The sequence below is a fragment of the Gossypium arboreum genome, chromosome 2 (genome assembly GCF_025698485.1).
Source record: "Gossypium arboreum isolate Shixiya-1 chromosome 2, ASM2569848v2, whole genome shotgun sequence".
Lineage (NCBI taxonomy): Eukaryota > Viridiplantae > Streptophyta > Magnoliopsida > Malvales > Malvaceae > Gossypium > Gossypium arboreum.
Window position 1 is genome coordinate 106,336,239 of NC_069071.1, and position 17,116 is coordinate 106,353,354.

Below are 17,116 nucleotides of genomic sequence, written 5' to 3' on the forward strand. Positions count from 1 at the left end.
ACCTTTTTACTGCACATCATCAGCAGTAGGTGGTGAAAATTACAGATATTTTGTTTGTCGACGGTTAAGTATATATAAAGAGAAGAGAGAGATTAGGGTTAAAAGTTTTTACAAGTATATTCAGACAATGATCTGGGGACATCAATTTCTGTCTGAAACAACTGATTGAAACAGAAAAAGACAATGTTGTCCACTTTGTGGACTGTTTTGTTCAAACAACACAAGGGTAGAATGGGAGTTTAAGTGAAGAAGGGAGAAGATAGCTTGGGGGGGTGTGTGTGTGTGTAAGTATTTTTTGTTGGTAAAGAATAAAAAGGCAGATTTATAACACTCCTTTACGAGACCCCACGAGTGGACTTCTGTTATATGGCTACATATTTTGGCCCCTCCCCCCTTTCACTCCATGTTCCCACATAGAACTTAGGTCCCCCACCTGGGTTAGGTTAGCCAGTCTCTAGCCTTAGCCCAGCCTGCCTAGCTACCTAGCTCTTAACTCGCCCAAACACAGCAGTCAATCAGAAAGCAATTGAACCCCACAAACTCATAGTCCTACATAGTTCCACACTCTGCAAAGAACTGAGAAGAGAAAAAAAAAAGAGGTTGTTTAACTTTTTTTTTTCTCGAGAAAATATAAGAGATGAGTTGGAGAGAAGAAGAAGAGAAAAAGATGGGGTTGATGATGGATCAAGTTTGAAAGCTTGGGGGGTTAGTATAAAAATAAAAATCACCCCTTTCAAAAACCTGGAAACCCCACCAAATGGAACTTACAGATTTGCAAAGCAATAAGCAAACCAAAAACAACAACAGCAGCAGCAGCAGCAACAATAACAACAACAATTCTGCAGAACCCCACCATCAGTCTCTCCAGCAGCACCATCTGCAACACCAAAAACAGTCGGCTTCTCCCCAGCTTGTGGTCCCTTTTGATGGCACCAGATCTTCAGGTCCTTCTTCGGGTAACCCTTTTAATATGGGCTCCATTTCTCACCTCCATCCCCACCACCCTTTTCATCTTCTTCTTCATCCTGCTTCTTCCACAACTACCACCACCACAACGCCGCCTCTCCCGTCTTCATCTTCTTCTTCCTCCTCCTCTTCTTCAGCTTCTACGACTACAACGAACCCACCTCAACTCGTTGACGCCTCTCTCGCTATTGCTACCAGATCTACTTCTCATAACATCGATTCCAAGAATCAAACGGACTTGCCACTTTCATCTACGACGACACCAGCATCGACGACGACGACGACGACTACAGCTAACCCGCCAGTGAAACGCTCCACCAAGGACCGACACACCAAAGTCGATGGTCGAGGCCGCCGTATCAGAATGCCAGCTACTTGTGCGGCTAGGGTTTTCCAATTGACTAGAGAATTAGGTCATAAATCTGACGGGGAAACGATTGAATGGCTTTTACAACAAGCTGAACCAGCAATAATAGCAGCCACTGGGACTGGTACTATACCAGCCAATTTTTCAACTCTTAATATTTCTTTAAGAAGTAGTGGATCCACGCTTTCTGCTCCGCCTTCAAAATCTGCTCCACACGCGTTCCATGGTGCTTTAGCTTTGGCTTCCCATCATCATCACCATCACCCTTATGAAGAAGGGTTTGCTCATAGCGCTTTGTTGGGGTTTCAGCAGCAGCATCAGCAGCATCTTTTAACCGCAGATCAAATAGCTGAAGCTTTACCCGGAGGTGGAGGTGGAGATGGTGGGAATTTAAGTGAGAGTTATATGAGGAAACGTTTTAGGGAGGATTTGTTTAAGGATGATGATCAGCAACAAGGTGAAAGTGGTAGTGGTGGCGGCGATGGATCCCCTATTAAGGCTTTCAAAAGTGGTTTAACTCAATTGTCTAAACCACAACAAGATGCTGGATCTTCGGCTCTACCTCGACCCTCAAATATCCTGCCCGGCACAGCCATGTGGGCAGTGGCACCAGCACCAAGCAGTGGGGCGGGAAGTACGTTTTGGATGCTGCCAATGAGTGCTGGTGCTGGTGGCCCATCAGTGGCGCCTTCAGCTGCAACTGGGGCTGGTCCATCTGATCACCCTCAGATGTGGCCTTTTGGGACAGCAAATCAAGCTAGTGGAAATACACTGCAAGCGCCTTTACATTTTCTACCAAGATTCAATCTTCCAGGTAATGTTGAATTCCAAGGTGGTAGAGCTAGTCCTTTGCAATTGGGTTCAATGTTAATGCAGCAGCAACACCAACAACAACAGCCTCATCATCACCTTGGTTTAGGAATGTCTGATTCTAATTTAGGCATGTTGGCGGCTCTTAATGCGTATTCTAGAGGTGGCTCAAACGTTAACTCAGACCAAAACAATCCACTGGAACATCATCACCAACAACACCAGCCTCAAGGTACAGACAGTGGAGATGACCAAGACCCTAATACTTCTCAATGATGCTCAGAGAATTAAATATACAGAACTTGGTTAGTAGGCTTTTTAATTCCCTATTGAGTGCCTGCCTTCCATTTATTTCTTTTTTTCCCTTGAGAAATTGAATGCGTTCCAGCATATAAACAGCAACTGGAAACTAGAGAGTGTTGGGTTTGTTTTGTGCAGATATGGAACATCAAGTTTGTGATCATCAGCTGATTACTTGAAACTTTTCAGTGGATTTTCGTATGGATACAGAAACAAAAAAAGAAACCATATATATATATATATATTAAAGGTTCCAAGTAGGTGCCATTGTTTGTCCATTGGGTTTTGTTTTATGAATGCCATTAGCTATAGATTTGATGTGAAGAAGTTTGAGCTTGTAATTTATGTTGTTGTGGTCCAAAGGGGACACGATAGGGAACAGTAATGAGAGAAAAGAGAGTTGTTTTGTATAGGAGGACATTCGTTTGTGTTGATTTTTATTACAGTTTTTTTTGCTTTGTTTTGTAAACAAGCAAATGAATTATTTTTGTTATAAAAAAATTATTAGTTTGCATGATTTTTTTTTTCTTCTTTCCTAAGTCCCTAAAATGGCAAATTCAGAAAATATATACATATACTATCTTCATTACCTCTCTATCAAAGATTAAACAAATGTATAAAGTGTCTATTTACCCCTTTTTCCTTCTCAAGTTTCAAAGAAATCCAGAAAGCATGTTGTGTCAGTTGGTTTTTTAGCCTTTCAACTTCATTTTTTTTCTAAGTAAAACAAAAGTGGTGTTTATTATTACATTACTATAAGAATATAATTTTCCTGCTTGGGCAGTAGGCATGCTTTGTTTTTTTAAGACTAATTAATTAACTAATCAGCCCCACTTTGTGGTTTGGTCTGCCTGATTTCCAGGGGAAAAATAAATGGGATGTTGCTTCTCAATGTTCCAAAGTGCTTAAAAACATTAAGAAAGAGAATGTCTTTTCCATTATTCAATATCTTTATTTATAGCTTAATACAGCCGATAACTAAAAATAAATAAAATTATTGATATAATATAAATTTATTTTCTTTGATTAAATGCTAACTAATTAACAAAGGTCCCTACTAGTCCAATCAAGTCTAAAAATAATCATTCATCTTTTTGAGTATTTCAAGTGTTGAAGGGAGATTTGCACATGTGAAGCGCCACCTGTTATATAAAAGTAAAAATAGGTTGTTGATCTTCCAAGTTATCTAGGCTAAGGTTTAGTTTAGATGCCACTACAATTACTTCCTGTGCAGTTTACTTACTTTTTATTTTACATTATATTATTTAATTTTATCGTTATTATTATTTTATATTAATTATAATTAAACACACAACTTATTTAAATTTACTATTAAAATTATTATTAGGCGTTAAAATTTTGAATTTCTATAATTACTTCTAGACAAATGTATGCATTTTAATTTATAAGTTACACCTAAATAAATCTTTAAGTCTAATTATTTATTTAACATAAATTACTGTAGTTGGATAAAAAAAAATTAGTAATTTGGCAGAGAGATAAAGGAGAGTGAGGTCAGCCGCCCACTTTGAAATGTAATAACCCAAGCTAAGATTCGCTAATTTGTGGTACAAAAGTTAGATTTTGGAGTCCATTAATGCGCTACTCTCGCTTTTATATCAGACAAATTTCCACTTTTATACGTCATAAAATGAATAACCATTGTTTGTTTCACTTTTTTTTTATAAATCATTCCAAAATGTTATTTATTTAAACTTTTAATTAATTAAATCTTCAAAAATATTAATTTTTTATGTAAATTCATGACGGTTGTTATGTTCGCTATATGGTACGTTATGATTGACGAAAGATGTTAAATTATATTTAAATGCTTTACAAAAGTATAAAATTTTTAAAAACTATAATCTTCAAAACTCATAAAAAAATTTGTAAATTTTATTAAAATTATTAAAAATAAAAAAATTAGTTTTCAAATTACATAAAATTATGAAAATATAATAAATTATATAAATATAAAATTATCAAATATAAAATAAATTAAAAATTATATGAAGACAAATATAAGGTTTTCTACATACTTAAATTTTGATTGAAAGTTATTAGACAAATACCAGTAATCAAGACGTAAAGTATTAGTTGTAAAGTAGACCTATTTATGGATCGAATTATTTGTCCAGATTCAACAATCTGCCCAAAATTTAGGAAGATTTGAGCAAAAATATTAGGCCCGAAATATGGGCTTGGACAAAAAAAATTAGGTCTATTTAAAATATGAGTCGGCTCAGGCTTAAACACTCAATGCCCGAGCCCGACCCTGCCTGTTTTAAGTTTATAATACCTTATATTATGTTATTTTTTTTTATATATGATGTAATTTAAAAAAATAAACCTATGCTAAATATATTATACTATTCTCATGTAAACATTAAAAAAATATTAAGATGACTATATAAAATTTTCAATAAATAAAAATGTATAAATTTATTAAATGTTAAAATAAAATAATATAAATATATTTTAAAAATATTAAAAATAATATGGACAAACCTAAAATGGGCTTAGATTAATCTATTACAAATATTTGGGCGAGCTTGGACAAAATTTTAAGTCTAGATTTTAGGCTAAATCAAACTTAAATAAACATAAAGTATGTTAATATCATACCTAGACCCGACCCAAGTACAACCCAATCCATAAACACTACTATTGTAAAGTGTTGATGGGAATGCATTTTGGAAGAAGCCTCACGGGAAGTAACAAAGTTTCCATATATCAATTTGGTTCTCTATTATGTTGTCATTGCATCAAATGTTGCCAAGTGACAAGATGGAAGTGTTTTATGGATAAGTTGATTTAGGTTTAGAATTTAGATTAAGGGTAATTTTTTTAATAATTTTTGTAATTTTTTATATTTTATAGTTTTAAAATAGGGTTTTTTTATAATTTTATAATATGTTATATTTTTCATAATTTTATGTATACTTTCTATAATTTTCTATTAATTTTAATTTTATATAATTTTGCAATTTTATAATTTTATAATTTGTTTAAATATTTTAAAGAGAGTTTACTAGGTTTTATCATATGGTACAATCTTAATGTGTTACGTGGCGAACATAAAGGTCGTAAGGGATTTATATTGGTTTTTTTTTGAAGACTTAATTCATTGCTTATATTCAATTAAGGGCTCAATTGGGTGTTGTTTTTTATTGAGGGTTCAATTTATTATTGAATTATTTGACAAAAACTTTTTTTTTTGTTATTTTAAGCCATTTCTATTACAATATTACAAAATTAGATTTTTTTACTTAAATTGTTTTGAGATGATTTCTTTTTAGTACAATTTCTCACATATTTGTTTTTTTTTTCAGTAAAAGAGAAATGTAATATGATTGATCAGCTATGAAGCAGTAAAGAAAATGAACACAAGATTCGTGGATATAATCAGAGCTCCAAAAGATAACAACATTGAAATAGATGAAAAAGGCAAGGCAAAAGCAAATCAAGAGGTCCACAGCAATAACAAGGGGGAACATAACCCCAAAGGGTGGTAAGTTCTAGCTGAAAAGATGGCCTAAGATATCACCAAGTAACAAGAATTGCTAGATAAAATAAGAGCATGACAAGCATGAGGTGCCAAGCTCATGATCTTAAAAAGGATGGACTCTAAATTGAATGGGAGGATTCCAACTCTTCCATCTCAGCCAAACCTGCTGAGACTATAGCAGAAGCTTGAGGTTCTCCAAGTTCCATAGTTAGACGGATAACATGTAAGTGGTGGAGGAGTCTTTGTAGCCAATCTAGAAATTTTTCGCTACAACATCAATGCGAAATTTATCTTATTTAGCTTTGAAAAGAGTAGCTTTCTTGATTTGAATGAGGCGTCTTCTATCGCGTTTTATTTTTTTTTTTGGAGAAGATTGTATCCCATGAGAGCTTTTTTGGACCTTCGATGGATGCTTCAATAATAGTATACAGCCCCACATTGAATAGGTCCAATTTGGAGCCCATAAAATCCATATAAGATTTTTTAAACTGCCTTTTTCTCAAAATCGGCCTCTAGTGGGTCATGGCCTTTCAAGGCTTGATGTGACTTCTTGAAGTGGTAGAATTTCGGTTCTAGAGTCTCCAAAATCACTTCCACAAGCAGTTTAGGGAGCTCACAGATCACTTCCACATTAATGTTTAGCTTCCCATCCAACAGGGACATTGGGGTTTTACCTTTGCTACTACTCAAATCATGTTCAACATCGAAGGCACCTGATTTGGTGGTTGGCTTGGGAACCAAAGCCTATGGTTCACACGCGCATCTTCTCAATCCTTTTCATTTGCTTTGCTATCATTTTTCCATGGATTATAAAGCTTGTCCCTAGTTTTCAGATAATATGACGCAACTCTTAGGCAGGGGCCATAAATCTTGGTTACTTCTCCATCAAGTTTAATATAACATACTTTGGAACAATGACCAAGATGTCCACAATAATAACAAAACTCATAAAGTCTTTCATATTTAAAGACAATATCCAAGCTTGAGAGGTTTTTCCTTTTTAATTTAAAACCTACTTTTAAAGGTTCATCAATAAGTATGGATACCTTAACACACATGATCCTAACCCTTTTTGACTTTCCTAAGTGTGGCGAAGTCAGTTTCAACAAGGCAATGAAACATCATACCTATTTGAATAACATTTTCACTACTAATGATCCTCCTAGCAACAAGGTATTGAATGTTAGTTGAGGAGTGTTTCACAGTTGCATCCATGAAGGTTGCTTTAAATGATTCTAGCTCCAATGCATTGAAAAATAGTTCCACAACTACCTTTGCATCCAAGAAGATCACTATTTTTGTAGCTTGGAAGCAACATGTGATGCTTATAGTCAAAATTTATCGTCTTCAATAATATTCTCATCATTCCACTTCATATGATGGCTAACACTGAACAACAAAGTCGCTTTGCCTTGTAAGTGCTTCCCTTCACAATCATTTGTAGTTCATAACATTTTCTATTTTTTATAACACGTCAAATCTACGTTTTGAAGTTTAAAACCAACTTAAAGTCTAAACAATATTTTGAAACCATCTGATGAAATTAACCTAAATAATTTTGATCCTCAAGGGGTTCAAAGGTAGATTTTCTTTTTCCTTGGCATCCCGTAATTAACCTAGCAATTCAGAAACGATAATTATTGGGTATAATACAAGGAGCTTGAAATTCAAGCTGTGGCTTTCATCTAAAGAAATTGTATTTGATTGAATTCATCAGTTAAAGCAGTGGCTATCCACTCCACATACCGAAAACTCATTAGACTTGGAATGGCCCAAAAGAAATACATTACTACTGGTAATGCTAGTTGTACAGTATAATTGTGTGTATATATATATATTTAACGAAACATAAAAAACCCTTCAGACAAAAAGCAAAAGATATGCATGTACTGATATCGTATTTGATTCCTTTCAGAGGTTCCCAGGGTGAGAATCCCCGCCCAATTGACATTGATGGCAGAACAAAGCAAAAGATAACGCCATGTATAGCCACTGCGCTCAACATTACATTACATAGGCCATATTTCCTGTATACAAGGCGAAAGCTTCAATCTACAGTCTCATGCTTGAAGGCAGAAGGGGGTAAGAGCCAAAGAAAAATCTCACCTCCAACTGTCTCCAAATAATGAATAGCACGGACTAAAGTCGGTCAATAAAAATACAAGTTGGCATCTAACGGGTCTCTCCCCAGTAGCTATTTTTGAGCTTTGTAGGAATGGCAGTGGTGACCTTAATTTTCAATTAAATATGTTCTCTATGTATCCTGCCGCTTAAGAGGAATGCCTTCACCGAAGCCATCGTCTTCTTCATGCTTCAATGATCTCATTGACAAAGATGTTGACAAACCTGGACCTGATTAAACATAGTTCAACAATTGATTAAAATGCCAAAGTTAGAACCATTAATGTTTCTTGACTACATAAAAGCAGTAACAAACTAACAGAGTAACACCGCAACATTCTTCCTCTGCTAACAGGAGACGGTAATTGGTGATTACAAATGACCGAGATAATAAATTCACAATTCAAGGTTCCTGAAAACATACCATCAGCCATATCCTTGGTTTTGTGAAGAAGAAAAGTTCCAGAAAGGATAGTCACGAACCCACACATCTCTGTCAGAATCTGAGTAGGACTCTGTCCATCCCAATCCTGATATCAGAAAAATTAAACTAAGCTAATTTCTAGGTCAATCCCAATAGAAAACAGAGATCTAGAAATGCAGTAGTCATTAACTGCCGCTCAAATTTTTAATTTTAAAATAAAGTTTAGGGAAGCAGCTGTAATGATCTGCAGAGTGGAAAAGTGGAAAGATGGAATGAGGTGAATGGAAAATTAGAAGAAAGATAAATTTTGAGTGTGCTTGGTAGCAAGGAAAATGGGAAGAAAGTAAATTAAAAAAAAAAAAAAGAAGATCATTTTCCATCCTAACGCATAAAAGTAACTCATTCCGATTTGGAATAATAAGCGGAAAGAAAATGAGCAAGGTGAAAATGTGCACTTCACATGATCATGCATTCTTTAGAATTTTCATTTTCTTTCCTCTTTTTTCAACTTTACCTTCTATCTTTACTATCACGCACACCAATGGGAAATAAATAAATAAATAAATTCTTTCAAATTTTCATTTTTCCAATATTCTTTCCACCTTATCATGCAAAGCCTTAGGGCTCAACAGCAAACTAAACAACCAGAGAAACAAATAGAAGTTCAATTTCATATCATAACAGTCACAAACAGACCAACTATATAAAGTCAAACAAGGGTATTGCAACTTAGAATTGTCAGTTACAACATCTTGAATGACCAAAGTTTCCACACTGCTATACATACAGTTCCCTTCCCTTAAGAAGCATACAACTTACATATAGGGTTAAGCAACTCTTTGCATGCTTAAGAAAATTTAATTGTGACCATCCTGAAAAGGGTTGTGGAAGGTGGTAGGCAGAATGAAGTAAAACATTTTGAACATTATAATTTAGTAGACCTTTTGAACCAGTCTGATAGCATCAACGACTAGAAATTACCTTAAACATGATTACACTAGCCAAAATGGTCAGTGATGTAAACATAACATAGTATATGGGAGAAACAACAGCAGTGTTGAAAGTATCAAGCGCCTGCAATTATGAAGATAAAATAAATTTTAAAAATAAAAAAGAATTGAAGTGCAAAACAAAAATTTTAAATCAGCAAGCAATGCAAAATTAAGGACACAATGATTCCGGGAGCAAGAAAGCATAAATAGATAAATTTCAACTGATTTAATGTTTAAATTAACAATTAAGAACACCACAAACAAGAATGTTGATAAGCAACGTTTGAGATGAAACATAATAGACTTTGGATAAAAATGACATATTTACAATCTCTTTTTCTCTTTGCATCTTTTTCTCACACTGAACATTTCCTCCCTTGTTTACTTTCTTTGAAGGGCCATTTCAAAATTATTCAAAAGAAAAAAAGGGCAACTGTAGACATTCATTTAAATAATTCATTACCTTGTTTAAATAATTCATTTGGGTAAGCACACAAGTAATCACAACTAAAGTAAAGGCCCATGTCTGAGGATATACAAGCTGATTCGTTCCTGAAAAGGTTAACTTCAACGCAATACCAAGTGCTTTAACACTCATTACCTGTCAAATAACACTCTTAGCAAAACAATCTGTCGAAAACAAAAAAAGAAAAAAGGCAAATACCATTGGAATGCAAACAGAATTATGCTACCAACAGCCTAGTACTGATACATACCGAAATGGAACCAACAAGAGAGCAAACTCCAATATAAACCATAATATGTGTCTGTCCGTATTGTGGAACAAATTGATATATAAGTATGAAGACAGCTGTTAAGACCAAAGCTGTGTAAAACAGAAAGCCTGCAAGAAGATCAAAGAGGAACTAAGATCTTTTTCTTTCTTTGCAGTTCAACAATTTAGAGCAGCAAAATGTGTTAAGAGCTACGGACTATCTTTAAGAAAATATAACCTGGCTCTGTAGCAAGATCCCAAACTTCTGTTACAGATTCAATTTGACGTTCTTGGGGAGCATGTAATACAATTGTTGTAGAGCCCACAACACATAAAATACAACCCAGAATCCCAAAAGTATGTAATCTTTCCCGCAAAATGATATGCGCAAGTACCGCACTGCAAGAGAAACAATGCTTAGCAATCAACTCTAAGTTGCCAAACCTAAATTTGAGTGTAAAGTTTCCTTGCCTGATAATGATGCTGAGGGCACCAAGAGGAGTGACCAGAATAGCTGGTGCAAATGCATATGCTGCAAAATTAGCAATTTCACCCACGACCACTGTTTCAAGGCCAATTACCAGTTAGAATTAACCACATATTCTTCAAGAATCATGAACCACAAGCAACAAGAACAACTCATTGTACTTAAAAAGACTGCAGGGTTTGATTAGTCCTTACACATTAAGAAGCGAGTATGGGATAAACATAAGAATTATTTTTCTATAAATGCATTGACAATATCATCCCATTTTTAATTGGGATAGCATAACTTTTTTAACATCCTTTAGGGACAATACATGGATAAAGAAAAGGAAAATAAAGAAAGAGGTTTCAGTATAAATGAAAAATCCATGAGATATTGGGTTAATGATCAATGAGAAATCAGTAAAACTTACTTGTTATCATGCCTGCCCACCAAAGAGGCTCAAGCAAGTAAGAATACCCTCCAACCCCTGTGTAAAATCCAATAAAACAATGTCATTGAAATGTATACTGCACATGGACAATAAGTCTCATAAAAAATGAAAAGGTAAACAACTACTAAATTATAGCAAATAAATTCTGAGAGTCTCCAGATAACTGAGGTAAATAAATAAAGAGGCTAATTGCTAGGCAACAGGACAATTTGAAGAAAAGAAAAGGTCAAGTCATAAATGGAAAAGACTCTATTCGATAGTAGCACAATATGCATGTAAAATCAGCAATTATATGGAACTTGAGACGCCCAAGCATATCGTTTCCTCCTATTGCATCCTATAAAGAAATACCACGAATAACTTCTGACAAAAATACATTGGCAAATGGCCATGTTTCTTAAACAGGTTATAATAATAATAAGTTATAGACGTACAATCAAAGATTCCAAGCAAACCCAAGTTCTAAGGGATGCAATTGCATACTAGATCAGCAACAGCTCAAATCAATATATTTAAATTGTGAATAAAATTCCCAAGGCAAATTAATTTCCATCATTTACAATTCACTCGATTTCATTTTCTGGAGGAGGGAACTGTTATTCACAGAATCCGACTACAATGTAAATCATTTTAAATCTTAAACATCAAAAAAAAAAAAAAAACAAAGGGAACTATTATACTAAAAACCTCGATAAAATTCTGAGTACCTGCCCTGATGCCAGAAGCACCAGCTTTCTTCAAGCCTTTTTTCTTAACAATGAAACTTGCCCCAATAAATAAACTCGAAGAAAGCGCTAAAACCAAACCCTTAACATTATCCGAGGACATGCCCTCCCTCCACTTTTGGACAACCGCCATACTCTTAGCCCTAGACTTGATAAAAAAAAAGATAAAAATAAAAAGCCCTAATTCTCAGGGAATGCGGCAATTCTATGTAACCAGACTTGGCAGGATCCTCGATTTGCTCTGAAACTCGGACCGAGTCTAAAAAATGGGTTCATGGATCTCGAAAGAAATCTCAATTTTACACAATCAGGGAATCGATTTAAACCAACCTGTGTTACAAGAACACGGGTTAACGGATCTATAAGTATTGAAGGATCGAGAAATGGAAGATATCTATAATTGTTGTGAAGGCAGAGGCTTCCTGGATTGGAAGAGAATCGCGTAGGCGTTGAGGTTGAGGATTTTACTACAATAACGACTCCTCTCCGACTCTGGTTTTGATTAACTTGTTTAAGCACCAAGTTTTCCTTTCTGATTTAGAACAATAATGGTCAAAATTTTCTATTAGTATCTTTACTATACATATGTTATTGATTTAGTCCTGTACTTTATTTCTATCAAATTTAGTCCTTTACTTTTTCGACTTTTTAAAATTTCAATCTTGAAATAAAGAGTAGTAATTAAATTTTTATGTGTATTAAAATTATAGATTTAATCCAATTCTCAAATTTAGTCATTCTTAATCTCTATTCTTTTCAAATTTTAAAATTTCAACATCGATAGACTTTTCTGCAAGTAATATGTGAAAATAACAAGTTAACATGACATTAAGCATGTGATAACGTATTTCTCGCATAAAATTTTGGAAACAACAGAACTTATCGATTTATGACAGATTTTTCAAAATACAAAAAAGAAAATAACCAAATTAAAATATAAGATTAAATTCATAACTTTAGCATTGTGCATGGACTAATACCAAAATTAAACCTTTTACAATATCCAACAACATACGCTTACTTGTTCTTAGAATTGGGATTCCAAACTCTAGTCTCAGTAAGCTTTACATGGCAATCTGCAAATTGATGCATCGACAGGAAAAGTTTTAGGTTTTAATGAATCAAATCTAATTTGGGGCCTATTATTTCCAAGCAGATTATTAAACATGATGAACATATCGAGATCCCGAACTTTGAATCTAGCATCCAACTTAAAATCCCTGACTCATCAATTTTTGTAAAATCTCTTTTTAGTTTATTTTATGGCATACACCTAGGTAAAGTCAATTTTGATTTAAAATGTCAATATTTAATGTTTAAATGGTAACTTTACAAGCTCAATAGCTTGAATCATTGCAGTAAGAAATGTTATATAATGAAACTAGCTCATTTGTAGCAATCTTGGTTCACTATACATGTGAATGAATAGTAGAATTTGGTAAATGCTAAGAATGGTATAAATGTGAGATTTCAACAAATATCTTTCAACTCTTATGTATATGAATGGTATGTTAACTATCTTAGAATTTATAGGATATGTGTTTTGGGTTTTGAGATCGTATTATAAATAAATTTGATGTTTTTAGGTGAATGTAAATAGGTACTAAAATTTGACCATTCGAAGTTGGTATATCACGTCGTGACGAGACCAAGTTGTTATATCACTGTGCGACACCGAGCTTGGGTCGCTACAATGAGACCTAATCAGTATGTTGTGTCGTGACAAAAAACCCCCTGACGTCACGACGTCAACAATCCAATATATTGAAATTCTTACAATTTGGTCATATCTCAACCTCGAGTTAGTTTTAGAGCTTTCATAAGCTCGTATAAGACCCAAAAACTATTGTATATTGTATTGTATGCATGATTGAGTTGTGATTGATCATTTAATAATATAAATTTATATTTTAATTTTTGTTTTTGTTTTTTTTATATTTTGGGAATTTAGGTTTCACTTTTATTATTATTTTATTTAGGTTAGGTTTTAAATAAATTTTAAATTGGGTTTGGATTTGGTTAGTATTGGAATTGGGTTTAAATATATATTAGAGTTAATAAGTGTAAATATGGTTGATTTAGTTTAAACGGTTTTGAAAACATCAACTCAACTGATTACTTAACTTGATATATATAAACTATTAATATATTATATATATATATATTACATTATAAAATAGAAGGGCCAACTTTTAAATGTACTAAGAGTATAGGGACGTAGAGAATATTTCAATCAAGATAATCATAAACAATAATATAAAATAATTAATATATTATGTACTACTATTATAGCATGTGATATAGTACTACATAATGTAACAATATTTTAAAGTTGTTAATACAAATTGAATTTACCAATTGATTTACTTGAACTGACTCGATTTGGTTGATTAAGTCGATTTTAACCACTAACTATAATAGATGATATACTATTATATAATATAATAATATATTATGTAACTATCTCTAAAACTTTAATACATATATAAAACTATTATTATATTATAAATTATAATAAAAAACATAGTATTACATAATATTATAATATCTACTCATTAATGCATATATATAAACTATTAATATATTATATATTATATGATATGATATAATATAATATTGTATTGTATTATATAATATAGTAGTAAACTTAACTTTTAAATATACAAAGTGTATAAGGACTTAAAATATTTCAACCAATATAATAATAAACCATAATATATAATGATAATTAATTTATTAAGTATTACTATTTCAGCATGTGATATAGTATTACATAATGTAATAATATATTTTAAAACTATTAATACACATATAACTGTTAATTGATCCAAAATCGAAATCGAATTTACCAACCGATTTGCATGAATTGGCGTGGTTTGGTTGATTTAATCAATTTTAGTCACTAAATATAATGAATGATATACTATTACATAATATAATAATATAGATATGGGGAGGATCCATTTACACCACTGTAAAACTAAAATAGTTATACACTCTTTTGTATCTATTTGTACGATTAATATTTTAACAATTCAACCTTTGAATTTATCGATATTATTGCACTTGCATGCATGTAAACTTTTAAACCAATCCAATCTCTATCATATTGATCTAAAATACTATATTTATTAACATTTATCGAATGGTTGAAAGGTTTTTACATAAAACAAATAGTTAGGAATTTTTAATTTTTAATAACGGTATACAAAAAGTTGTAGAACTAAAGAGTTTTACACTAATGCAAATGAATCTCTCCCCATAGTATATAGAGGTGCTCATGGGTCGTGTTGGGTCCAACTAAAATTTTAAGTTCGTTTGCTAGGCCAAGCCCAATCCAGATAAAAAATGTTAAAGCCTAGGCTAGGCCTGTATTAATTTTTTATATAATTTTTTTTAAAAATATAATACATAAAAAATACTAAAAACATTAAAATAAATGTTTCCAAACAAATTGAAGAAAATAAATGTAACGCCCCAATTTTCGAGAATTCTGTGAATGTTGGCATAGGTTTAATTATGTTAGTGGGCCTCTAAAAGGCCCAAGCTTAAGATAGATGTAGCACCCCAAACCCGGCCAAGAAGTTATGGCCGGATCCGGCAGGCCACATCAAAAACGTAAAAAAAATTTTCCATTCTAAGTCCAGAAAATCGTACTTGATGTTCAAAAGATTAATTCATTAAAGGTTAAAGTGAATGGAAGTCATGCACCGTAGGAAACCGGAAAAGAGGTAGTGAGTCCATCGATCGCTAAGTACCAAGCTCCTTGAATCCAATCCTAGACATGCATACCACCATTGCCACACCTTAACGTCATGGATATTTCTAGGAGACCGATTTGATTAAGTCATTTTAGGAAAATGATTAATTTTGGAAAATACTTTCATTATGGAAGCTTTGCTTGTTGTCGTGTTATTTTGAAATCAACTGTTGTTTTTGAAAACGCCTAAAGCTATCCAATTTCAACAGTTAAAATAAGTAATACCTATCTTAGTAATACATATTAAAACCATCAAAAATAATTAAGCGGCTTTATTACATTTAAAACCCAAAACTTCAAACGTAAATAAAAGGATGTCCATTCACCGAAGAAAATCAAACTTTCGAATCTGTGGCCACTCAATTCCCTCACACTCCAAGCCCATGAAAATAAAAGGGTGAGTTTGAGGAAACTCAGTGTAAGGAAAACCCATTCAAAGCCTAAGTCACTAAAGCCCATTGGGCCTAAGCCTATTCAGTAATGATGGTCTTGGACCGAGCCCTTTTCAGATTATAATAAATTGGGCCTTAGCCCTTATTCAGATAATGAGATGGCCCATAGGCCCATTTCAAAATACATGCAACATCAAGTAAATATATGCAAGCCCATTTGGGAGACTACTCAACCCACCAACCACTACACTCCACCCGTACCAGCCATACACTCCATGTGGGAATAGCTCAACCCACCCAAATTTCAAAGACTCCACGATTGCGACCTTTGCTACTCGATTAACGATAAATTGAGGCAAAGCCTCCAAGATCGTGGACAAGTCACTTTCAGATTCCTCGTCAATATCCCAATCCTATGCATCGATAATAACAACATGGCATGCAAGAAATAACAACATCAAACATGCATTTAGGTCAATTTAACCTAGGGGTATTTCGTAATTTTCTACTAGGGTAAAACGTAAATTTTTCACTTTTAAAGGTATTTCAGAATTTATCTATTTTAGGGTTTTTCACGCATATTCCTACCTTTCACGTACTAACGAATCACGCATCGAGGGTTCTTACCGAATTGGACCGTTGGCCCATCATTCAAATTTTGGCCCATTAAGCCCAAAATATCGAGGCACAAAAATCATGCACTTTGCAGTCCAAATTTTGCAGTTTACCAAAAACATTAATCGATTTACCTCACGAGCATTCGCACACTCAAATCTACAAAATACGGTTTTCGGCATTTCGCTTTTCGACTTTTGCCGATCCGACTAAGAAAAAGGGTGTTAGTTACACACTGCTTGCGATGATATCCTGACGAGATCCACACACGAACCGCCTACAATTGGATTACTAACACGTTAATCTAACTATTCAAATACAAACTACGTATTAACCCCTTACAATATTCGGCCAACCACACCTACAGATCATAGTAAGCTTATAAGAAATCAATAAGCAACTCATTAACAAATTTTTGTCAATGTTTACCACATAATCATAATTTCACTGCAAGCTGTCTTCCTGAGCAACAGTCACTAAATTATTTATAACTGGAGCTAC

The 17,116-nt window shown here is 33.4% G+C and overlaps 2 protein-coding genes across 3 annotated transcripts; one reads left to right on the forward strand and one right to left on the reverse strand.

Annotated features, from left to right (window-relative positions):
• Positions 1-373: 373 nt before the first annotated feature.
• On the forward strand, positions 374-2,960 carry LOC108467295 (transcription factor TCP8). Its single transcript, XM_017767904.2, has 2 exons — positions 374-2,448; positions 2,582-2,960. The coding sequence occupies exon 1, from the start codon at positions 758-760 to the stop codon at positions 2,417-2,419; it is 1,662 nt and encodes a 553-aa protein (XP_017623393.1). The 5' UTR covers positions 374-757; the 3' UTR covers positions 2,420-2,448; positions 2,582-2,960.
• Positions 2,961-7,630: 4,670 nt separating this feature from the next.
• Positions 7,631-12,418, reverse strand: LOC108460971 (probable magnesium transporter NIPA3). Of its 2 annotated transcripts, XR_001867701.2 has the most exons (10): positions 11,831-12,418; positions 11,103-11,159; positions 10,675-10,765; positions 10,442-10,602; positions 10,205-10,332; positions 9,952-10,089; positions 9,478-9,570; positions 8,497-8,602; positions 8,058-8,303; positions 7,631-7,978 (listed from the first exon to the last, which is right to left on the reverse strand). XR_001867701.2 is itself a non-coding variant. In XM_017760703.2 (9 exons), exons 1-9 carry the CDS (start codon positions 11,979-11,981, stop codon positions 8,206-8,208), a joined length of 1,023 nt encoding a protein of 340 aa, XP_017616192.1. In that variant the 5' UTR covers positions 11,982-12,418; the 3' UTR covers positions 7,631-8,205. The 2 variants fall into 2 exon arrangements, 1 of the variants encoding a protein (XP_017616192.1); XM_017760703.2 differs by having other exon boundaries at positions 7,631-8,303.
• Between the last annotated feature and the right edge of the window lie 4,698 nt (positions 12,419-17,116).

Bases quoted from the DNA above. Each gene is read 5' to 3' on its own strand.
- LOC108460971 (XM_017760703.2), bottom strand. From the start codon at position 11,981: ATGGCGGTTGTCCAAAAGTGGAGGGAGGGCATGTCCTCGGATAATGTT. The intron at 10,333-10,441 runs GTTATATTTTCT...ATCTTCTTGCAG, and splicing joins GGATCTTGCTACAGAGCCAG to GCTTTCTGTTTTACACAGCT. The intron at 8,603-9,477 runs GTAATTTCTAGT...TTCTGATATCAG, and splicing joins CTAGTGTAATCATGTTTAAG to GATTGGGATGGACAGAGTCC.
- LOC108467295 (XM_017767904.2), top strand. From the start codon at position 758: ATGGAACTTACAGATTTGCAAAGCAATAAGCAAACCAAAAACAACAAC.